At 36.5% G+C, this 25,930-nt stretch overlaps 2 protein-coding genes across 3 annotated transcripts in view; both read right to left on the reverse strand.

Annotated features, from left to right (window-relative positions):
• The window catches only part of LOC121712342 (fibrillin-1-like), a 178,556-nt gene that overhangs the window by 89,276 nt on the left and 63,350 nt on the right, over window positions 1–25,930 (reverse strand). The gene's annotated exons all lie outside the window — the stretch shown is intronic.
• On the reverse strand, window positions 3,259–14,654 carry LOC121712353 (adhesion G protein-coupled receptor F5-like). Its single transcript, XM_042096585.1, has 11 exons — window positions 14,536–14,654; window positions 14,224–14,388; window positions 12,208–12,420; window positions 11,926–12,075; window positions 11,640–11,821; window positions 11,003–11,173; window positions 5,037–6,395; window positions 4,731–4,772; window positions 4,542–4,601; window positions 3,626–3,686; window positions 3,259–3,444 (listed from the first exon to the last, which is right to left on the reverse strand). Exons 2-11 carry the CDS (start codon window positions 14,336–14,338, stop codon window positions 3,344–3,346), a joined length of 2,454 nt encoding a protein of 817 aa, XP_041952519.1. The 5' UTR covers window positions 14,339–14,388; window positions 14,536–14,654; the 3' UTR covers window positions 3,259–3,343.

Here is a 25,930-nt window from a genome sequence, read left to right on the forward strand (position 1 = left end):
TCAGTTCCATTCTAATGCATCTGAATTCTGCATAAAATATAGAGAACAAGACCTTGGTGTCTTAAATTGTAAATACGGGCATGATTCAAAAGCAAAACTAAACAACAGCTTTGTTTTGACATCTCAAATAAAAATCAGGTTTATTCTGAACGACCAAATTGCTGAGTAGAGTGATTTGCACTATTCATCTATAGAAAAGATCTATGCACTATGCATTTTTGCATTGCTATAAGCTTGTCAACGTCACAGCCGAGTTAGTTTAAGTAAACAACACATTGCTTGCATGATTTCCAATGATGTAATGCATCTTCTAATATTCTATGGTCATGACGCTCATTCATTTTTGTATACAGTGTGTGTAGTCCCAAGAGGACTGAGCTGAAAACGATAGACTGTGGAGCTAGGCTGGTAAATCCATGGACTGTGAGTTTTCACAGGGCAGGACATCAGTCTTTCTCCCACATCAATTAAATTACTCATATTAAGTAATTATTTAGTAGTTAATTATGTAATTATGTCTTGCCATTTTATGTAACAGAGCTATTTTAGTATTTTGCCATGAACTAGCCTATTTGACTTACTAAGCATGAAAAGCAGGCTCAACAACTATATGACTCACTGCCTAGACATGACTGCACCAGATAACGCAGACTCTTGGATCATGGCCAAGACATGTGTCTAACACAGACAGTGTGGCTGCTATATGCTATAACCTCAACGTGTATGTCAAATATATATCTAGATCTCCATCTGTCCCCTGTACACAGCCGAAGCACCCCCAAACAAGCCATGTGATGTTAGTCATCTTGAAGCTGAAGTTAAAGGAACTCATGTTAATGTGAGGTATTACATAATAAACTAAACTTCCCTGCTGTAGCCTACACCTCTATGAAGAACCAGCCTGGCAACTTTGCTCTACCCGACCCAAGGAATCACAGCAATTGTGCAATAACCTACTATTTATATGAATATGTGTAATATTACCTTGTCAGTCAACATAATTCTTTGGAGATTATCTTTGCTGGTTTATGAAGAAATCCACATATAGGCCTACCGTGTCTAGGGGGAAGGTTGCAAACCATGAATGGTATTTATGACAGTATAGCAAAAAATCCTGAAACGTCATTGGATTGCTTTCACATAACTAACAATATTCACTATAGTTTCAATGTCTAGGCTTACATTTTAACCATTTTAGAGCCATTTAAAATGACATTTCATGAAAGGGGAAAAGTGAAGACTACATGTGTACTAGTCATAGCATTAATGTAGACCATCATTATACACTGATCAGCCATACATAATGACCACTAACAGGTGAGGTAAACAGCACCTGTCAGTGGCATGCACACCCCATGCACACAGGCAAATCAATCAACCCATTCCATAACCACTCATTTCATGTATAGCGCCACCTAGTTAAAAACAAAAATGTAAAAATGAGGTGTTTTAATCACAATATCTCTGGCTGACATGGTCAAAACTGCACAAAATTGAAAGTGTAGGATCATTATGACACCCTCCGAAAGTTTCATGGACTTTCGTTCATGGGGGGCCATACAATAAATTAATTTATGTGTACATTTAGTGACCGTACACCAACAGAGTTTTCTGTGAATATCTTGAGAACTGTAGGGCCTAGGATGACCATTTTTTTGCATATGTTTGCCTCCAGGGGTCATGTTAACCCATTCCATATGCACACATGTGCATAAACAGATACACACGCACATTCACAGTAATCATACATATGACACATACTCACACAGTAGACATACTCACACAGGCACACACATAAGCACATGCACGCACACACACACACCCACCCACACATAAACATGTACACGCACAAATGCACACAATTCAAGAATTTCTCAGAATTATGAACAGGCAAGATGGGGGTTGCATAAAATGTATTTTACATGTGAAATCTATGAACTAATCATGTTTTGGTACTTGTTGTCTAGCAGAGAGACCAGTGAGAATTGAGTGTGCATAATGCAATTCAGTGAGACAGTTAGAATCATATATGCCTTTTAGTTAGTATTTTGTACTGCTCTGATCTCGTTTTTAATATTTTACTAACTTTTACATGCATAATTTTCACTCACTGCTTTGGCCATCTCCCAGGTGAATTGCTAGATTGTTAACAGTGGAGGGAACATAGGCTAAGAAAAGAGAGCAATTGTGATGTAGAAATATACCCATGCTCCACCAAGACCATTTACTTTTTATGGCTGTTAGAAGGGAACTGTTCAATTAGAAAAACCTGTACATCCCCAAGTCATATTGACACATCTTATTTCTAAGAAAAAACTGTTTCTTGCGGCATGACCCCTTCAAAGTTTGAAATTTTCAAGAAAGCCTGATGTGTTTTCGTTACTGCATCTGGATGGACCAGGGGCATACAGGATTGTGTAATCATCATCGTAGAACATCTGAAGTCACATGGAGGGGATGAGAGATGGAGGTCAGTGGCACAACTGGCTACAGCAATCGTACCACATGTGCCCATGGGGACCCGAGTTTGAGTCCGACCTGGGTCATTTCCCAAGTAAACACACCACCCCATCTCTCTCTCTTCCCGAAGCACTTTTGAATTTATTTCCTCAGCATATCAGGTCATATCATAGATTATTATGGCAATTATTTGAACAGTGAAAATAATAATAAAAGAGTTTTTGAACTTTAATGTCACTAATGCTGATTATTCAATGATTCATTTGAATTTAAATATTTAAAATACTTTCACAGCATATACAGCAATATATATGCGATTCATTTAGATTAATTAATCACAGAGTATGTAATTAATTAGATTATTTTTTTTAATCGATTGACCGCCCTAGTTTCTCAAGATAATGAGTTAGCTACTTGTTGACATGCTCTTCCAAAGATTTAGGTAAACAAACAGTTTAAGTCAGCCTGATCACCACTCTTGAAAAGAGGATGCGCAGTGGCTGCTCTTTTTATATTATTTACATATTTATTAATACATTTAACAATTGCCATATTTTGCATTATAACCATATCCTATACATAGTAGTAACTTTTATTTAGTGTTTAGTGTAGCTGATCCTGGTAAGTGTATCAACTATTCTTACAGAATGTTGGCTAAATAGCAGTGCTTTAATGACACTATGTGGAATTATGTAGGATTCAAGTTGTCTTGAGTGCAGCCACAGTCCTATCTTACATTGTATTAAATACAGTGCCACAGGTGGTACAAATTATAGGAGAGCCGGCCCAGCGCTAGCTGGTTGTTTCGTCACATTTCTAGGTATGAATGTTAAACTAGAAAATCCACCCAGCAGGTGGGTCTTCATTAAGCATAAGGTCTTCATTAAGTGTTCCCAAAGGTGTCAGTGACACTGTAGCTGCCTGAAGTCCCAGTTCCTGAGTTGACAGCCGACCCTGACCCCAACCCTGACACATTGTGCACATCTGGAAAAGAGAGTAAAGAGATCCCATTAAACTGCCAAAAAAATGCTGCTTTCAATCCAGACTGTAACACTAAACTATGCTCATGACAAATGGCTTGAGATTGATACACAATTAGGAGAATTATCTATGTTCTTGAAGGCATTAGAACTCAACTAAACAACAAAACAAACTATTAACTCACTTCTCCTTTGGATCCTTCTGAAGAAATCCAATATGGTCGAGGATGTCCCAGCAGTTGTACTCTATTGAATAAAGCATTAAAGAAGGGGTTCAATTTCAGGGGGTCAGAGTGAAATGACTTCAGGAATCATAATGTGCATTTGTGTCAGATCCTCTTAATGTCAAATCACTTCGCTATTACACTACAATACATTATGTTGTTTCAAAGCTAATTTTAATTTTACAACTACATTTTCCACCAGAACCATTTCAGCACATTCTTGGCTGTGTGCTTAAATGTGTAGTTTTTTTTTACTTTAACATAACGTTTCCAAAATCATTTTGATGGCACATAACCTCATAACATGACGAATGGTACTTCTGCCATTGTCTGATAGGCCCTCAATCACCCCCCCCCCCCCCCCCTTACGAAATTGAAATGGAAAAGCTGCTAACAGGAATTTGGAAATCTTTTTCTACAGACTGCTGTATGTGAATTCCCTCCATATTTTATCGGAGTTTTGTTCATACTTTGTTGCAACACAATTTTTTTTTAATTGTGCTTTAACTGTAAGGGGACCCCGAGCGCCAATCTTCTTTAGTGCTGCTTTAAGCAGGCCTAAAGACCAAGGGAACTTTATCAGGATGCATAGTATCCTGGATCCATGAAATAACCGGCCTTTAAAATAAGAATCTGCCTGCCTCTATGGGAATTTAACATAGGGGTGTGCTTACTCATGCCCCCTGTATTTTAAGGAGAACTTTTATTTATTTACGATACATTATTCATTCACAAAGAAAATTGTTGTCCTTAACGGTTGGATTTTAATTAAGGTATTAAGATCAATTTCCTAAAGATGACTTTTTATTCCTCTTTTTAGTCAACTTTAGCATGAGTGTTTTAACTTATGCACAGCACTGTATTATTGAATACCCACCCTTGTGCCACCTGAGTCAGAGCTTGGGACTCTCCATCTTCCTGTTAAGGCCTCCCTTATCTGTATAGGAAAAAGATTAACGTCGGTCTGTATCTGTATACCAACTACATACACAAATCCTCTGTGCAAGTTAAAATAATTAAAAAAAACTTGTAAAACATATAATAAATCTCCAGTAAAAATGTTTACCTTGCTGTCCAACAGCGTTCCAAAGACCAAAATGAAAAAACCCTTCAAAATAAAACAGCATTGTTAAAATGAATATTAACTATTGTTTAGTAGTATATTATGAACATTATATTAATTTAAATGGTGCTACATAATCTGTTAGTTACGAGTCGATTATGAAACTATTACATTCATGATTTACAAAATCAATGAATTAAACAATGTGCTTTATCAATTATGCTGCAGAATATCCCACAGGACAGCTATTATTGGTTAAGATAGTGTTAAAATAATTTAGATAATAAAAATCATATTCTGAAATGGTACCTGTAATGAATTTAAAACGGCAAAAACAACATGGAGTCCTATAGCTTCAGGCGCAGCCATGATGCCTATGCCAAATCCCCAGGTAAGGCCGAAGAGGGGGGTTAAGATGGTGACACATCTTGCAAGGACCACTAGGGTATGTCTGTCATTATTCTGTGTTGTGTTTCCAACACCCCTTTTCAACATTTTGAAGAGGACAACAATCATCACTAGAAGGTTTATGGCCACAATGGTCAATGCTGGAATCACAAAAGCCAGAAGTGCTTTAGTCTCATTCCAGTTGAGCCAGCAGATTTGGTTCTCTCGGATGTAACCTCCACCTCCGGCAGTTGCTGCTACAGTTACCACGGCGATTATGAGGGGGGCACCATAGCCAAGGCTGAATGCAATTGCCAACATTGTTGACCTCGACATCTGTGAGAGAACCATGACAGTGCGATAAAACAGCAGAAGAGCAGACACCAACATCCAGAAGAACATCGCTAGGTAAAAGAAATGGATGAAAAAGGTTGCTGCTGTACATGGTCCTACAGCTACTGATTGATAGTCTGATATAGCTGCTCCTATAATGAACCAGATATCAGCAATCAGAAGTGACACAGCAACATTCACCACACAGACATGCCGCATGTAAGATGTGTCATTTCTGGTCATGCTCTTCCATATGACTCCTTCAATGATAAGACATATGATCAAGCTGGCAAGGGATATACCCACACCAATGTATGTGATGAAATCCAGCAACAATTTTATGCCAGGAGGAATAGACGGTGACATTAGAATTGAGAAGGAAGTTGTGTGGTTGCATTCACAAGTGACAGTGTTATTCACAAATGAAGTGAGTTCACATCCAAATGAATCCCATCCACCAAATCCATCAAAAAGCTCAAAGTTCCAAAAGACACACTGAGGATTTCCTAGTGTTTCATTTATGAGGTCAAAGCTTAGCGAGATGTTGCTGATGGTGTCATTTACTTGCAACAGAACCACAACTGCATTGATGGAGTTGGATAAACTGCTATCATTGTCACTACTATTCCTGGCTGGTAGGACATTATTTAGGGTAGAGAATGTAATGGTTGTAATTGTAATGTTCCCCTTCTCTGGTATGAAGATTGCAGCAGACGAATTTGTTCCTAGTGTGTCACTGTATGAGCTGTTGACAAAGGTTTGGCGTAGCTGGATGATGTCTGTTCCTGTTTCAAAAGATGTGTCCCTTTGCAGGGCTCTCACAATCACTTCAATAGAGCCCAGGAAAGATGCACTGACATTCCTTGTTGTTTTGTTGACATCATTTAATTCACCCCAGGTATTAAAGGTGGAATTGGACACAATGATACTTGAGATGTTGATGAAACCCTGGGAAATAACATAAAAATCATTGGTTACCGAGGCAGAGCTCGGGTGTTTGATTAGAAACTGACCACTTATGCCTTCCACCCATATAACGAAAGGCGAGTTTACTTATGAAGTCAATATAATCATCATATTCTTGATGGCTAAATTAGGTATGCTTAATTAAACAAGCCAGTAATCCGTTTTCGTTTTCTCAGACTAACTTCACCAGGCTACAGCGGTTTAACGTAGGCCTAGGAGGCTACAATAAATTTGAAAAACTTTACTCTGGTCAAAAAGGCTTGACATTTTTTCTCACAATGTCAAAGTTGCAGAATATCATTTGACAACACAAATTATCTCAATTCTGTTCATAGCCTAGTTGTTTCCCCCCAAAACATGCATGTGAACTACTGTTTTTATTACTTAGCAATATGCTTAGACCTTATGGGTCGGATGCATAGTCATTTAGTTTATGTCTGCTTTCCGAGAACCCTATATTTCCCATGGTCATTAAGTTGCGACCCATTTTTTTAGTGTTCAAACCAACTGATACGGTAAGCTTCTTGGTAAGACGTGCAAAGTGCCTGTATTAATTTTGTTGAGAACATGCATTTTAAATGGGCTATTGTTTTTTTTTTTTTAACCACAAGCTCCATGAGCCACCCTGGGGCACTTTTCTAGAAAGCATCGCTGGCTAACTTGCGTCAGAACCTTGATAGTTCACTTCATCGTTCTTGGATTTGTTGTTTCTAGAAAGGGTAGTTTGAACTCTCAATCGCAAACAAAGACGGAAAGTAAGGTGGTTTGAACTACTGCCCCTGGGGGTCGTTTCTAAAAAAGTTAGCAACGACATTGCTCAACCACCGTGGTACGATGCAACTTGCGACCAAACAACGACATTGTCACACCTGTTTCCAGAAAACATTGTACCTGTGTCGCAATTCGCTACCTCCGACGTTCGAACACCGTAGTTCCAACAACGTTGTTGATGATGCAGCAATACATATCATTGGTGGAAACAATAGCAATGTGTAATACCCCACCCCCTAGAAATGTTCTGTCACGGCCTATGTCAACATTTTTCTAATTTAAACCGAGTGATTAATGCTGGCATTGTCATTGCCATAAGCAAAAACCTAAACCTATTGCAAGCATACAAAACCGACCAATATGAGTCATTATTTGTGTTAAATATCTGTTGGAAAAAATATATAGCCTGGACAATTTCTGGGTATCGCAATTTTTTTCAACTGTCTCGTGGCTTAATTGCAGCGCGTCAGTGCACTGCACGCTCGGCCGGAGTTCACGTCCTATCTCTTCTTTTCACCTCTGAATAAGAGTAGGCCTACGAGACACAACAATAGGTTTTGACCATACATATTTATTTACTCTACATCGAGAGACCAATAGGTACAAGACATCAGTAAGAGTAAGTCTCTTAATCAAAATTAAAGGAATTATCCGGAGTAAAATGCACTTTAGATCAATTTACTGATGATTGGGAGTAAATACGTTGAGTTGACATCAAAATCATGTCATTCGGATGTGTTTTGAGAAAGTTCGATTTTACCGTTTTTAGTCAAAACTCGTTAGCCTGGAAGTGACCAGGGCAAGTCATTTCGCCGCTACAAAATGCTATTTTTATACCTCTTCTACAGTTCCAAACAACATTACACTTACGTGGTAGTGAGTAGAGGGTCCCTAAAGCCAAACCGAAGTATCCCGAGGTCTTTATGTGGTCGGATAGAGAATCCAGAATGAATTTCATCAAGCCAGTACCTTTCCGGAAATGTTGCTGTTGCAGCTGGCGTCTTTAGGGGAAAGTCCGTAGGAGTCGATTGCCGAGTGTGGAGTAACACGCTCTACAGTCCAGTATTTCTTTCGAAATTGAAATGAAGTTGTATGGACTGGACTATGTTTTTTTTTATCATCTTTTTCTACATGACCTTTACACTTGGTGCTGGCAAGGCATTGAACTGGGCTTCATTCGAGGATTCCAACGGTACCTCACTCATGAAAATCGGACATACAGGTCAAAGGTTACATGCACACACCTTCATATACACAGACAGCCCAGCCCAGTCCATTAGACATTGCCAGATGGCTTAGAACTCTGTCAGGTGCAAGCTTAACCCTTAAAGGTCCAGTATGTAGGAAATAATGGAAAATAAACTGTAACCATTCCAAAAATGATCACCATATGTTGTCAGAGAGTAAGGAAACACGATGAATTGAAGTAATGGCTTATTTGACAACATTACTCTAACCCGTAAAACCCTGTAAAACCCATGAAAAAAAAAGAGTTACGGGGCGGAATTTCTTGGAATTTTCGTTTATGTTTTGAACGATTAATTCTAGAATAGCGTATTAATAATGGGCTAGCGCTTCGTCCTATTTGGGTTGCCAAATTAGCAAAGGCCAACAGCTGTCAGTAGTCATGAACGCCCACGAGAGGCAGGCAAATTTTAATTTCCAAAATTAAAACAAGAAACAAATTAAGTTGACATCGGAGGAGCTTCCTGAGATGGTGACGTCTTGGTCAAACGAAGAATATCAAGTCTGACGCAGAGCTGGCCATATTTCTCCACAACAGCCTAGGCTAAACTTCATCTGCATTGCTAACTTCAGCTAAATATGTTACGTTGGTTAGAGAGGTATTTTTTGTTTTCACTGTTTCCGTAATGTGTAGCTGGGACATGGTTGGAGAAATGTTAAAGCAGCTGCAGGTCAACTAGCTAAGTCTTCATTACATCTGGCAACCCAGAAGAGGCTCGCTTCTTGAGAACGTTCACCAGTGTTTTGATTTTGGCTTACAGAACGTTCGGTTACAATCCTACAAATCGCACCTTTAAAGGAGTACCGTCACGGGAATGTTGAGAAATTAACGTTCTAAAGAATATCTGGGTTCATTGAATTCAACATAGAATTTTAGAACCTTCAATTGTTGCGGAACTTCAAAACGTTCAACGCAGAACGTTCAAAAACCTACACCTTTAAGGGTTAAACAATTAGAGCTGTGATGTCACATTAGAATCCTTGAACATTCCGCCATTCATTTCAATGGGGCCCAAAAACGCCGAAAAACGGGAATACCGCGAAAACGACAAGGGCCAGCAACACGAAAGTAACAAACTGCTTGGGCCTGTTTAGTGCGGACGTGCGTGTTTGTTGCATGAGTGTGCATGTGTGGGAGTTTGGTTTGCTTGCTGCTCTATTGATGCTCTGTACTTTTCTCTGTATTTTGTTTTGTCTTATTTGTACTCATTTGTTTTTGTTTGTTTTATACTGCATGTATTGTCAAGTGGGCTTTCCCTGTGTATGTTGCTTGTCTCTTCTACTGGGGGCTGCATTGGGCGCATGTTGGAGGGTTTATTCTCCTCTGGTGGTGTTTATCCCTTATTGTGTGTGCTGTGTTAATTAGTTTAGATAAGTCACCTTTTCATTTTGATTTGCAGTGTGGTTTGAATCACAGATTTCGCCTCAGAGGCTTTGACATCTGCCCTCTACGGTAAGCCCAATCTAGTGTCAACATTGATCCTGACGATCTAGCATTACATGGTGTTGCTCTGGTATTGAAGTGCATGTACATTGATCCTGTTTTAAATAAATAAATTGTAATAGTTTTGTATTGTAATCTCACGTCTCTGACTATTATTCAGACTACCAACTTGTGTGACCCTAGTGGTAAACAGGAAATTATCAGGTTAATTTAACGGGTAGGTTCCTGGGTAACAGGGTATTAGAACCTGGTGACTGTTTATATACAAGGTAGGCTACTGTCACACGTCGATAGCTCAAACGGTCTAGGAGCAGTAGTTCGTCCAAAAAGTGGGTGAAAAGGAATAATAAATAAAGTAAACTTAAGAAGAACAATAGTGGGCTTGCAAGCCCACAGCATGGCGAAGGTCTTACTGGATCAAACCCACTAATAATGACTCATATTGGTCGGCTTAAGTTAACTGTTTTATATGCTTGCAATAGGTTTAGGTTTTTACTGATGGCAATGACAATGCCAGCATTAATCACTCTGTTTAAATTAGAAAAATGTCGATATAGGCCGTGGCAGAGAATTTCTACGGAGTGGGGTATTACACGATACCACTGTTTCCACCAATGATATGTATCGCTGCATCATCAACAACGTTGTTGGAACGCCGGAGGTAGCGAATTGTAACACAGGTAAGATGCTTTCTGGAAACAGGTGTAACAATGTTTGGTCGCAAGTTGCGTCGTACCGCGGTGGTTGAGCAACGTTGTTGCTAACTTTTCTAGAAATGACCCCCTGAACGGTTCTGAAGACCCACCAGTTAAGAAACACTGCTGTAGATTCCCCATTGGACTGTGTGTGTTTCCGATCAGAGAGAAGCTTATCGGTTGATATTATCTGTACGTGTGTGATGCCACTTCATGACACTCTAAAACACTTTGAATGATGAATTCTTGCAAGATTCTTGCAGGTTTTTCCACACATCATTGTAGGTTGGTTAGATATATCTCATAAATGGTGTCTACCTGCTTGTGTAGCATTCCTTTTGGTCATTAACTCAGTCAGTACCCATAGTTTATTTAGGTCATATGTTTGTTAATCTTACATATTACTTGCTATTGCATATGTATAGTGTACATACCTCTATGACCTCCCCACTGATTGTAAAGTCTTTTGAAGTATTTGCAATATTATTCAGGATAGTTACAATGCTTTTTATATTTGCTGTTGAGTTAGTTATCTTTTCTTCATTTTCCAATGTGATGTTATTTAATTTTTCCACAAACATTGGTAGGGTTTCGGCTGACAAGATCTAAAAAAAATTGTGAAAGACACAATCCAACTGTTAAATTTGTACCTCAGTGAACTGATGCCATACACTGGCATTAGCCATCATGACTGCTGCTGTCCAAGACTTATGGTAACTTTGTTATAACAATAATAATGGTAACTATTTTGACTCATATAGGTCAGAACAGGTTATCACATATTAATAGATATTAACCCTCAGAACCATCTCTATTTACTCTGTATATTTTCTATCCTCTCATCCTGTATATAAAAGTTTAACAGTTTCATAAAAACTTTGATATTGACATTGGAATTATTATGGCTAAGGGTCATCTGTCAAAAATGTATTTCTCATGCAAATTATTTTCTTTTTGTGTGTAAAGCTGTTGTAATAAACAAAGAGAAAACTCTAAAACTGAAGTAAACAGTAACGTGAGGTAAGCATTCATCTTTGGTATATGGGAGTGGATAAAACAAAGGCATATTACCTGAGATTCCTCTTCCAGCTCTTGGATCACAATCAAAACACACTTGTTTTCTTGTTCCTCCCAATTACTTGTAGTTCCACTGCATTTAGCAGTAACATTACCAATTTCATCACCTTCACAGTCACCATGTGCTACATCACCATCATTTCCAGCTCCAAAATTGCCATCGCGACAATCAAATTCTGCAAGTTAGAAAAGGGCTTAGTTGTTTTATTTTTCTTATTTATAGACATAGGTGACATTCATATTATGCATACTGAATGGAGGTAACATGGAGAAACCTTACCTTCATTTTTAAAAGTTAACATCACTTTTTCTGAACTATAACCAAAGCCCTGCAAGTTTGGGTTTTTAACTTTGCAGCTGAGTTCAGCTTTTCCTGGAGCACGTTCACAGTTCTGTACACTGTATGAATACTTGCAATTGTCTGATATTGCTAAGGCAAAATTCAGAGAGCAATATTAGTCTGAAAATATTTTATAACATAAAACAATTCTAATGAAGGCAAACAAGTAAATATGACTAACTTGTTACAATCTGCCTTTTTTCAAGTAAAAGCAAAAATCACCTGGATTGAGATGACCGTTTTCATTACGCTCCACCATCATCTCAACTTCATAATCTGTGCTTGAGCAACACTGCAGGGTAACTCTTTGTCCATCTTCACACTGAACTATTTTGTCCTGGCTTATCTGAATGACAGGGTATTGTTTTATGCTATCAATATTTTCCCACCTAATATATGGCACTGAGTTTTTATTTGATATACACTCATAACGACCTGTAGGGAGACAAAACCCAGAAAATTATTCTATAAAAACGCCCATTTCATTTGTAATGTATATATTGTACGTATGGTATCTGACCAAATGGTAAACATCTTTAAAATGTAGGCCTACTTTTAGACTGTTAGACTACTCTAGCTTGAACCATGGCCTGTTTTTATATGTAACATGGTCTGTGGCTGTAACTGATATCATAATGTCGTTGTACATGACACTATACAAAATATGGCATCTGCCATGACATGGTCACTCCAATGTCTGTGTATGGCGGAGATTTCAAATCACTTAATTGCCAGAATGCAACTTCCACTTTCAAAATTTGATACATTTAGTAGGAAATGGCACAAAGACTGGTGGCTCTATGTCTTAGCAGACCTGCCAAACTTGAAGAATTTTTTTGAGTAGCCAAGAAAAAAACAATGCTCACGTCGTCCTTCATGCATGCAGCCAAAAACAGACACATTTTGGATAGGGACCCATTTTTAATGTGGAACATCTATCTAAATGTTAATCTAAATGTTATGTTTGTCTGTGGACTTAAATTGGTAAAATGTCTTGTCTTCACCGTGGGATAGTGAGAAACGTAATTTCGATCTCTTTGTATGTCTGGAACATGTGAAGAAATTGACAATAAAGCTGACTTTGACTTTGACTTTGACTTTAAATGTGATCCAATGTGTTCCTGAAAGTGCAAACTGAATCTTTTACTCTATAATGTTGACAATCTGTTTTAGAGCCTAATAATCCTGACCTATGAAAAACACTTGTGTTGATAGGGACTGATGTGGATGTGTTGTCCATTTTCTTATATGTGGCCTCTATTCAATCATGTCTGGTATTATTAATTCTTTTCAATCCATTATTATTAAAGATTTATTTTGTAAAGAAATACATCTATCACCCATGTTATGCCAATTTCCTAATGCAAATTACTGATTGCTTTTAAAGAATCTCACTTGCACATGCACTCAGTTTTTCTCAGATCGCGGTATCTTTCTGCCATCTGTGAGGCTGCTATGATTAGGTCTACATTATCCCAACTGTGATAAGTGCGCAATCTCCGTCTGGAAGCCTATTATTTGTTCTCGCTTGTTTTCACGCTAATAATCAAGAAGAAGGATCTGCATGCTCCAAAGAAAAAACGAATTCAACACTCATCAATGAGCAGCTCAAAATATTTAGCCTAGGTCCACTTTCAGACTCGTTGTTAATGGCTGCATTTTGCCTTGGAAAGGTCTGCGTTCCATATAATTAGCACCTTTTAGTTATGAAAACGTTAACCAACAGCAACACATTGAAAAATACTAGTGAACAAGAAACTACTGGTGAACAAGTAATAACTTTCAAGACAACATCAAACTATTAGGCCTAGGTGAATTTACAATCGCACTCAGTGGAATATTTTTAGTTTCGCAAAACGGCAGCAGGGGGGACGCGAATTTAGAGTGAACACTTGATAAACTCACCTCATTAAGTATTTCATTAAACCCACAGTTGAATGAAGAAAAAATTACATAAAGAGAGGCCACTATGCTTTGCCTGTCATTCTCGCTTGTCACTTTCTCTCTGTATCTCATCCTCGCATGAAATAGATTTGCGGGAGATTCTAATTCACATGCTCAAGGGGCTTTCCGGAGAAGTTGGATGTCTGCTCGTTTGGCGTAGTTTTAATAAAACAATTGCAGCGGCGTACTTTTATGTGAAAATGTGTGGTTGCTACGCAAAATGCATACAGGTTGGCAGGTCTGCGTTAGAAAATGCATACATCTTTAACATTGTATGTGGGGTTGATACTTCACCATTGAAAGAGGAGTTGATATTTCTTATAGTGATTTTGATTTGGCCTGTTGAGTCAGAAATTTTCTGCCCATTAAATCTCCATTCAGACACATCTCCACTGCATTTCAACACCATTTGTTGCTGGGGGAAAAGAGAGTCACTGCCCACTCTTAATTTAGTTTTTTCTGAGAAAAGAGAAAAAAACAAAATTAAGGGCAAGTATTGATGCAAATTCAGTGCTGCAAAGCAAATGTGTTTTCATATTTTTGTTGTTGTTAAATGAACATAATTTTTGACATTTTTATCATCTTTTAAGATAACTTACCACTTACAACGAAGGGATTATCAGCCAATGGATATTTTTTTTTCTTAAGGTCTTTTACAATGCCATCGTTTGCGTTCATAAAACTGGTGTTTGGATCCGTCAACTGAAGGGAGAGGTCTACAATCACACTACCTGGCCTGTTGAGGCATAATAACATCTGTGATCAACATTAAAACATGGAAATTCAAAACAACATGATTACTTTGATATTGCAGTGATATGTACAAAACAATAAAATCAGCATACCTGAAACCTGTGACAGCTGCTGAATTGGGTTTGTACCCATCTGTAAACATTTTAAAGTTGTTGTCTACCTACATGACAATAAGATTTAGTGATGTATTAAGGTGCCAACTTACTCAAACTATTCACATTTACTATTTGGCTTGTAATACTTTTTGGATGACAATAAACAATATTACAAAAAAGATACTCACTGCAAATTCAATATCTTTTTTATAGGTCTTGTATATCTCCGTTGATGCATCATTGAGTTGAAAATCAAACTTTTGTGTCAATATCAAAGAGAAACGAATGGTAGAAACTGCAGATGTAAAAGAAGAGTTTAACATAAGATTAGGGGGGGCACTCACTGAATCTAACATAGAACAAATCATTCACTGCACATCACAGAGCACAGAAACTGAACATTCACTAGATATAATTTGTTTTTATATAGATAGTCATCCTTTGCACTTCATAGCAAACCTATACAGTTTTTGTCCTGACTCAAACATATGACCACACCTTGAGAACTACAACTCATATAATCAGTCCTACTTAGTTATAAATTATGATTTTGTTTTACTAAAAACTGTGACAAACAAAACAAAAGTCTAACTCAAAATCAAAATTGTTTTGAGTTCTGCTAATACTACTCTTGTAATACTAGTAATTACACATGTTACTTTACTGGCAGTGATGTGTTGATAGTGATGTTGACAAATGTGGAGATAACACCATCACATGAATCTCCTTCTTCACATACCAGCTGCTGTTGGTGGTATTGCTGGTGTTGTTGTTGATGGTATTGTTGCCTGTGGTGTTGTTGTTGGTGGTATTGTTGCTGGTGGTATTGCTGGTGGTGGTATTGTTGGTGGTGTTGTTGTTGGTGCCGTTGTTGGTGTCGTTGTTGTTGTTGGTGGTGGTGTTGTTGTTTTAGTTGTTGTTGCTTCTGTTATAGCAGAAAAAAGATTAATCCATTGACGTCCATGTTTTTGTACAGATTACAATAGGCCTTTGAATAAACATGCCATAAAGCACCTGTGCAGGGGTTGCTAACACTAATAGGAAGAGATTTGTTTGTTGGACTATATCCACTCCAGCAAGAACAGTTGTAACTGCCAATGGTGTTGGAGCAGGTGGAGTTTTGACCACATGGATTAGAGTTACATTCATTGTCATCTATGATGGAAAATAATATTGTGAGCAGTCGAAAGAATGCATAATGGAGTATTTGGAATGTACCTCTGTAAATAAATAGAATACAGTGTTGTGCATAAGTTAAGACACCCATGCTAAAGTTGACTAAAAAGTGGAATAAAAAAAAAATCTTTTGGAAATTGATCTTAAAGGTGCACTTTGAATTCCTGCATGGTTTCAGCGCGATTTCAATGTTGTCTCAAATCGTAAGCATCTTGATCCGCTAGCTGCCTGCCCCCTGAATACACTGTGAAAAAGCCTGGTCTTGGGAAACAACACAGGGGCCGTAACTCGTCAAACAAACACAAGGCACAGGCTGTGCACCAAAATATAACAAACCACGTCCCAGCCAATCACTGACAATATGGAGCTGCATCAAAGTGGGGAGCGAAAAAGGGCTTATATTATACTTACTAAATCTTTAAACAAACATGAATAAAAGGCACAGAATAAGGTTGGTGTAAGAGTTATCATCACACCAACTTGCAGGAGAGGATTCACCCAAACAAACTCATCTCTACCTATTAGCAGCAACAACACATGTATAGGTTTGTAAAAGGATTGGATGTCCTGTGAATTAATAACTAGATGTAACGTGTGACTACTGGCTGTCTTTCCCATTGGAATCAATGATATAATGATGTGCCGTTAGTACATGGAGGGGCGAGCTTGCTCTTTGCTCACTTTGGTATTTACTTTGAAAGTCAACAGAAGTGACGTCATGCAGGAACTCATAGTGCACCTTTAATGCCTTAATTAAAAAAATGAGGAAAAATCCAACCTTTAAGGACACCAATTTTGTTTGTGAATGAACCATGCATAGTAAATAAATAAACGTTATTCCTTAAAATACAGGGGGCATAAGTAAGGAACCCCCTATGTCAAAGCTGCAGTTGGCAAGTCTGGCAGATTGAGGGGACAACTCTCATACCCCTCCCCCACTACCATTGAGTTTGTGCTCGTCAGTGCGCACCAGACAGTGATTGACAGTCAGATCTCACACTGCCCTGCTCTGATTGGACCAGAAGAACTGGGAGCTGTGCATAGGTATTATGTTTTTTCTTGTGAGCTTTATAGTGTTTTTTCCCCCTTATATACATTTATTGTATATGCTGTAGGCACTATAAAAACCCTGGGGCCCTAATTTATCTCATTTTTGACATAGGTGGCATTTAGAGGCTTTTGCATCTGAACCCTTCATATGCTTATTAATATTGGAACGACTTCAGAAGTTAAAGGTATTTATAGGGAATCAAACAAAAAATGACAAAAACAAAATTACATAAAAAATTATTGCGCAAAAAAGTAATAATGAAAAAAAAAAAAATTACTGACTGAAAATATACCACATAACTAGCAAGACTATATGTACCCAGAATATGCCAATTAATATTAGAAAGACTTTAGAAGTGCTTATTCATATTGGAAAGATTTCAGGAGTTAAAGGTATTTATAGGGAATAAAAAAAAAGAAAAATAGTTGTATAAAATAATAATTATGCAGCACAAACCTATACATGTGTTGTTGCTGCTAATAGGTAGAGATGAGTTTGTTGGGGTGTATCCTCTCCAGCAAGAACAGTTGTAACTGCCAATCGTGTTGATGCAGGTGGAGTTTTTACCGCATGGATCAGATTCACATTCATTTACATCTAGAGGGAAAAGTAATATAAAAACAGAAGTCTTCAAAAAACTAATAATGAAAAAAAAAAAAATTGCTGACTGCAAATATACCACATAACTAGAAGAGTATATGTACCCAGAATATACTTATTAATACTGGAAAGACTTCAGAAGTTACTGGTATTTATAGGAAATAAAAAATAAAGAAACATTGCACAAAAAATCATTCTGCTGAACAAACCTATACATGTGTTGTTGCTGCTAATAGGTAGAGATGAGTTTGTTGGGGTGTATCCTCTCCAGCAAGAACAGTTGTAACTGCCAATCGTGTTGATGCAGGTGGAGTTTTTACCGCATGGATCAGATTCACATTCATTTACATCTAGAGGGAAAAGTAATATAAAAACAGAAGTCTTCAAAAAACTAATAATGAAAAAAAAAATTGCTGACTGCAAATATACCACATAACTAGAAGAGTATATGTACCCAGAATATACTTATTAATACTGGAAAGACTTCAGAAGTTACTGCTATTTATAGGAAATAAAAAATAAATAAACATTGCACAAAAAATCATTCTGCTGAACAAACCTATACATGTGTTGTTGCTGCTAATAGGTAGAGATGAGTTTGTTGGGGTGTATCCTCTCCAGCAAGAACAGTTGTAACTGCCAACCGTGTTGATGCAGGTGGAGTTTTTACCACATGGGTCAGATTCACATTCATTTACATCTAGAGGGAAAAGTAATATAAAAACATAAGTCTTCAAAAAACTAATAATGAAAAAAAAAAAAAATTGCTGACTGCAAATATACCACATAACTAGAAGAGTATATGTACCCAGAATATACTTATTAATACTGGAAAGACTTCAGAAGTTACTGGTATTTATAGGAAATAAAAAATAAAAAAACATTGCACAACAAATCATTCTGCAGAACAAACCTATACATGTGTTGTTGCTGCTAATAGGTAGAGATGAGTTTGTTGGGGTGTATCCTCTCCAGCAAGAACAGTTGTAACTGCCAATCGTGTTGATGCAGGTGGAGTTTTTACCACATGGATCAGATTGACATTCATTTACATCTAAGGGGAAAAGTAATATAAAACATAAGCCATAAAAAGTAATGATGAAAAACAATTGCTGACTGCAAATATACCACATAACTAGCAAGACTATATGTACCCAGAATATGCCAATTGATATTAGAAATACTTCAGAAGTGCTTATTAATATTGGAAAGATGTCAGGAGTTTAAGGTATTTATAGGGAATAAAAAAAAGAAAAATAGTTGTATAAAATAATAATTATGCAGCACAAACCTATACATGTGTTGTTGCTGCTAATAGGTATCGATGAGTTTGTTGGGGTGTATCCTCTCCAGCAAGAACAGTTGTAACTGCCAATCGTGTTGATGCAGGTGGAGTTTTTACCGCATGGATCAGAGGCACATTCATTTACATCTAAGGGGAAAAGTAACATAAAACATAAGCCATAAAAAGTAATGATGAAAAAAAAAAAATTGCTGACTGCAAATATACCACATAACTAGAAGAGTATATGTACCCAGAATATACTTATTAATACTGGAAAGACTTCAGAAGTTACTGGTATTTATAGGAAATAAAAAATAAAGAAACATTGCACAAAAAATCATTCTGCAGAACAAACCTATACATGTGTTGTTGCTGCTAATAGGTAGAGATGAGTTTGTTGGGGTGTATCCTCTCCAGCAAGAACAGTTGTAACTGCCAATCGTGTTGATGCAGGTGGAGTTTTTACCGCATGGATCAGAGGCACATTCATTTACATCTAAGGGGAAAAGTAATATAAAACATAAGCCATAAAAAGTAATGATGAGAAAATGTTGATTGCTGACTTCAAATATACTATGTAACTAGCAAGAGTACATGTACCATAGAATGAACTTAATAACACAGGAAAGACGTCAGAAGTTACAGGTATTCGTAGGGAAGCATATAAAAAATCAAAAACGTTGCTTTAGAAAAATATATTCTGAAGCACAAACCTGTACAAGTGTTGTTGTTGCTAACAGGCAGTGATGAGTTGGTTGGGGTGTATCCTCTCCAGCAAGAACAGTTGTAACTACCAATCATGTTGATGCAGGTGGAGTTTTTACCACATGGATCAGATTGACATTCATTTACATCTAAGGGGAAAAGTAATATAAAAACATAAGTCTTCAAAAAAGTAATAATGAAAAAAAAAAATGCTGACTGAAAATATACCACATAACTAGCAAGACTATATGTACCCAGAATATGCCAATTAATATTAGAAATACTTCAGAAGTGCTTATTAATATTGGAAAGATGTCAGGAGTTAAAGGTATTTATATGGAATAAAAAAAAGAAAAATAGTTGTATAAAATAATAATTATGCAGCACAAACCTATACATGTGTTGTTGCTGCTAATAGGTAGAGATGAGTTTGATGGGGTGTATCCTCTCCAGCAAGAACAGTTGTAACTGCCAATCGTGTTGATGCAGGTGGAGTTTTTACCGCATGGATCAGAGGCACATTCATTTACATCTAAGGGGAAAAGTAATATAAAACATAAGCCATAAAAAGTAATGATGAGAAAATGTTGATTGCTGACTTCAAATATACTATGTAACTAGCAAGAGTACATGTACCATAGAATGAACTTAATAACACAGGAAAGACGTCAGAAGTTACAGGTATTCGTAGGGAAGCATATAAAAAATCAAAAACGTTGCTTTAGAAAAATATATTCTGAAGCACAAACCTGTACAAGTGTTGTTGTTGCTAAGAGGCAGTGATGAGTTGGTTGGGGTGTATCCTCTCCAGCAAGAACAGTTGTAACTACCAATCATGTTGATGCAGGTGGAGTTTTTACCACATGGATCAGATTGACATTCATTTACATCTAAGCGGAAAAGTAATATAAAAACATAAGTCTTCAAAAAAGTAATAATGAAAAAAAAAAATGCTGACTGCAAATATACCACATAACTAGAAGAGTATATGTACCCAGAATATACTTATTAATACTGGAAAGACTTCAGAAGTTACTGGTATTTATAGGAAATAAAAAATAAAGAAACATTGCACAAAAAATAATTCTGCTGAACAAACCTATACATGTGTTGTTGCTGCTAATAGGTAGAGATGAGTTTGTTGGGGTGTATCCTCTCCAGCAAGAACAGTTGTAACTGCCAACCGTGTTGATGCAGGTGGAGTTTTTACCACATGGGTCAGATTCACATTCATTTACATCTAGAGGGAAAAGTAATATAAAAACATAAGTCTTCAAAAAACTAATAATGAAAAAAAAAAAAATTGCTGACTGCAAATATACCACATAACTAGAAGAGTATATGTACCCAGAATATACTTATTAATACTGGAAAGACTTCAGAAGTTACTGGTATTTATAGGAAATAAAAAATAAAAAAACATTGCACAACAAATCATTCTGCAGAACAAACCTATACATGTGTTGTTGCTGCTAATAGGTAGAGATGAGTTTGTTGGGGTGTATCCTCTCCAGCAAGAACAGTTGTAACTGCCAATCGTGTTGATGCAGGTGGAGTTTTTACCACATGGATCAGATTGACATTCATTTACATCTAAGGGGAAAAGTAATATAAAACATAAGCCATAAAAAGTAATGATGAAAAACAATTGCTGACTGCAAATATACCACATAACTAGCAAGACTATATGTACCCAGAATATGCCAATTGATATTAGAAATACTTCAGAAGTGCTTATTAATATTGGAAAGATGTCAGGAGTTAAAGGTATTTATAGGGAATAAAAAAAAGAAAAATAGTTGTATAAAATAATAATTATGCAGCACAAACCTATACATGTGTTGTTGCTGCTAATAGGTAGCGATGAGTTTGTTGGGGTGTATCCTCTCCAGCAAGAACAGTTGTAACTGCCAATCGTGTTGATGCAGGTGGAGTTTTTACCGCATGGATCAGAGGCACATTCATTTACATCTAAGGGGAAAAGTAACATAAAACATAAGCCATAAAAAGTAATGATGAAAAAAAAAAAATTGCTGACTGCAAATATACCACATAACTAGAAGAGTATATGTACCCAGAATATACTTATTAATACTGGAAAGACTTCAGAAGTTACTGGTATTTATAGGAAATAAAAAATAAAGAAACATTGCACAAAAAATCATTCTGCAGAACAAACCTATACATGTGTTGTTGCTGCTAATAGGTAGAGATGAGTTTGTTGGGGTGTATCCTCTCCAGCAAGAACAGTTGTAACTGCCAATCGTGTTGATGCAGGTGGAGTTTTTACCGCATGGATCAGAGGCACATTCATTTACATCTAAGGGGAAAAGTAATATAAAACATAAGCCATAAAAAGTAATGATGAGAAAATGTTGATTGCTGACTTCAAATATACTATGTAACTAGCAAGAGTACATGTACCATAGAATGAACTTAATAACACAGGAAAGACGTCAGAAGTTACAGGTATTCGTAGGGAAGCATATAAAAAATCAAAAACGTTGCTTTAGAAAAATATATTCTGAAGCACAAACCTGTACAAGTGTTGTTGTTGCTAACAGGCAGTGATGAGTTGGTTGGGGTGTATCCTCTCCAGCAAGAACAGTTGTAACTACCAATCATGTTGATGCAGGTGGAGTTTTTACCACATGGATCAGATTGACATTCATTTACATCTAAGGGGAAAAGTAATATAAAAACATAAGTCTTCAAAAAAGTAATAATGAAAAAAAAAAATGCTGACTGAAAATATACCACATAACTAGCAAGACTATATGTACCCAGAATATGCCAATTAATATTAGAAATACTTCAGAAGTGCTTATTAATATTGGAAAGATGTCAGGAGTTAAAGGTATTTATATGGAATAAAAAAAAGAAAAATAGTTGTATAAAATAATAATTATGCAGCACAAACCTATACATGTGTTGTTGCTGCTAATAGGTAGAGATGAGTTTGATGGGGTGTATCCTCTCCAGCAAGAACAGTTGTAACTGCCAATCGTGTTGATGCAGGTGGAGTTTTTACCGCATGGATCAGAGGCACATTCATTTACATCTAAGGGGAAAAGTAATATAAAACATAAGCCATAAAAAGTAATGATGAGAAAATGTTGATTGCTGACTTCAAATATACTATGTAACTAGCAAGAGTACATGTACCATAGAATGAACTTAATAACACAGGAAAGACGTCAGAAGTTACAGGTATTCGTAGGGAAGCATATAAAAAATCAAAAACGTTGCTTTAGAAAAATATATTCTGAAGCACAAACCTGTACAAGTGTTGTTGTTGCTAAGAGGCAGTGATGAGTTGGTTGGGGTGTATCCTCTCCAGCAAGAACAGTTGTAACTACCAATCATGTTGATGCAGGTGGAGTTTTTACCACATGGATCAGATTGACATTCATTTACATCTAAGCGGAAAAGTAATATAAAAACATAAGTCTTCAAAAAAGTAATAATGAAAAAAAAAAATGCTGACTGCAAATATACCACATAACTAGAAGAGTATATGTACCCAGAATATACTTATTAATACTGGAAAGACTTCAGAAGTTACTGGTATTTATAGGAAATAAAAAATAAAGAAACATTGCACAAAAAATAATTCTGCTGAACAAACCTATACATGTGTTGTTGCTGCTAATAGGTAGAGATGAGTTTGTTGGGGTGTATCCTCTCCAGCAAGAACAGTTGTAACTGCCAACCGTGTTGATGCAGGTGGAGTTTTTACCACATGGGTCAGATTCACATTCATTTACATCTAGAGGGAAAAGTAATATAAAAACATAAGTCTTCAAAAAACTAATAATGAAAAAAAAAAAAATTGCTGACTGCAAATATACCACATAACTAGAAGAGTATATGTACCCAGAATATACTTATTAATACTGGAAAGACTTCAGAAGTTACTGGTATTTATAGGAAATAAAAAATAAAAAAACATTGCACAACAAATCATTCTGCAGAACAAACCTATACATGTGTTGTTGCTGCTAATAGGTAGAGATGAGTTTGTTGGGGTGTATCCTCTCCAGCAAGAACAGTTGTAACTGCCAATCGTGTTGATGCAGGTGGAGTTTTTACCACATGGATCAGATTGACATTCATTTACATCTAAGGGGAAAAGTAATATAAAACATAAGCCATAAAAAGTAATGATGAAAAACAATTGCTGACTGCAAATATACCACATAACTAGCAAGACTATATGTACCCAGAATATGCCAATTGATATTAGAAATACTTCAGAAGTGCTTATTAATATTGGAAAGATGTCAGGAGTTAAAGGTATTTATAGGGAATAAAAAAAAGAAAAATAGTTGTATAAAATAATAATTATGCAGCACAAACCTATACATGTGTTGTTGCTGCTAATAGGTAGCGATGAGTTTGTTGGGGTGTATCCTCTCCAGCAAGAACAGTTGTAACTGCCAATCGTGTTGATGCAGGTGGAGTTTTTACCGCATGGATCAGAGGCACATTCATTTACATCTAAGGGGAAAAGTAACATAAAACATAAGCCATAAAAAGTAATGATGAAAAAAAAAAAATTGCTGACTGCAAATATACCACATAACTAGAAGAGTATATGTACCCAGAATATACTTATTAATACTGGAAAGACTTCAGAAGTTACTGGTATTTATAGGAAATAAAAAATAAAGAAACATTGCACAAAAAATCATTCTGCAGAACAAACCTATACATGTGTTGTTGCTGCTAATAGGTAGAGATGAGTTTGTTGGGGTGTATCCTCTCCAGCAAGAACAGTTGTAACTGCCAATCGTGTTGATGCAGGTGGAGTTTTTACCGCATGGATCAGAGGCACATTCATTTACATCTAAGGGGAAAAGTAATATAAAACATAAGCCATAAAAAGTAATGATGAGAAAATGTTGATTGCTGACTTCAAATATACTATGTAACTAGCAAGAGTACATGTACCATAGAATGAACTTAATAACACAGGAAAGACGTCAGAAGTTACAGGTATTCGTAGGGAAGCATATAAAAAATCAAAAACGTTGCTTTAGAAAAATATATTCTGAAGCACAAACCTGTACAAGTGTTGTTGTTGCTAACAGGCAGTGATGAGTTGGTTGGGGTGTATCCTCTCCAGCAAGAACAGTTGTAACTACCAATCATGTTGATGCAGGTGGAGTTTTTACCACATGGATCAGATTGACATTCATTTACATCTAAGGGGAAAAGTAATATAAAAACATAAGTCTTCAAAAAAGTAATAATGAAAAAAAAAAAAATGCTGACTGAAAATATACCACATAACTAGCAAGACTATATGTACCCAGAATATTCCAATTAATATTAGAAAGACTTTAGAAGTGCTTATTAATATTGGAAAGACTTCAGGAGTTAAAGGTATTTATAGGGAATTTAAAAAAAAGAAAAATAGCTGCATAAAATAATAATTATGCGGCACAGACCTATACATGTGTTGTTGCTGCTAATAGGTAGAGATGAGTTTGTTGGGGTGTATCCTCTCCAGCAAGAACAGTTGTATCTACCAATGGTGTTGACGCAGGTGGAGTTTTTACCACATGGGTCAGATTCACATTCATTTACATCTAGAGGGAAAAGTAATATAAAAACATAAGTCTTCAAAAAACTAATAATGAAAAAAAAAAAAATAGCTGACTGCAAATATACCACATAACTAGAAGAGTATATGTACCCAGAATATACTTATTAATACTGGAAAGACTTCAGAAGTTACTGGTATGTATAGGAAATAGAAAATATAAAAACCTGGCACAAAAAATCATTCTGCAGAACAAACCTATACATGTGTTGTTGCTGCTAATAGGTAGAGATGAGTTTGTTGGGGTGTATCCTCTCCAGCAAGAACAGTTGTAACTGCCAATCGTGTTGATGCAGGTGGAGTTTTTACCACATGGATCAGATTGACATTCATTTACATCTAAGGGGAAAAGTAATATAAAACATAAGCCATAAAAAGTAATGATGAAAAAAAAAAATTGCTGACTGCAAATATACCACATAACTAGAAGAGTATATGTACCCAGAATATACTTATTAATACTGGAAAGACTTCAGAAGTTACTGGTATTTATAGGAAATAAAAAATAAAAAAACATTGCACAAAAAATCATTCTGCAGCACAAACCTATACATGTGTTGTTGCTGCTAATAGGTAGAGATGAGTTTGTTGGGGTGTATCCTCTCCAGCAAGAACAGTTGTAACTGCCAATCGTGTTGATGCAGGTGGAGTTTTTACCACATGGATCAGATTGACATTCATTTACATCTAAGGGGAAAAGTAATATAAAAACATAAGTCTTCAAAAAA

This window comes from Alosa sapidissima, chromosome 6, assembly GCF_018492685.1.
Source record: "Alosa sapidissima isolate fAloSap1 chromosome 6, fAloSap1.pri, whole genome shotgun sequence".
Lineage (NCBI taxonomy): Eukaryota > Metazoa > Chordata > Actinopteri > Clupeiformes > Clupeidae > Alosa > Alosa sapidissima.

Excerpts from the sequence above, each read along its gene's own strand:
- LOC121712353 (XM_042096585.1), bottom strand. The coding sequence starts at position 14,338 with ATGGTGTTGAAATGCAGTGGAGATGTGTCTGAATGGAGATTTAATGGG. Across the intron at positions 6,396-11,002 it reads TCAGTGGGGAGGTCATAGAG|GGTTTCATCAACATCTCAAG; the intron begins GTATGTACACTA and ends GTTATTTCCCAG. Across the intron at positions 4,602-4,730 it reads GAACGCTGTTGGACAGCAAG|ATAAGGGAGGCCTTAACAGG; the intron begins GTAAACATTTTT and ends TTTCCTATACAG.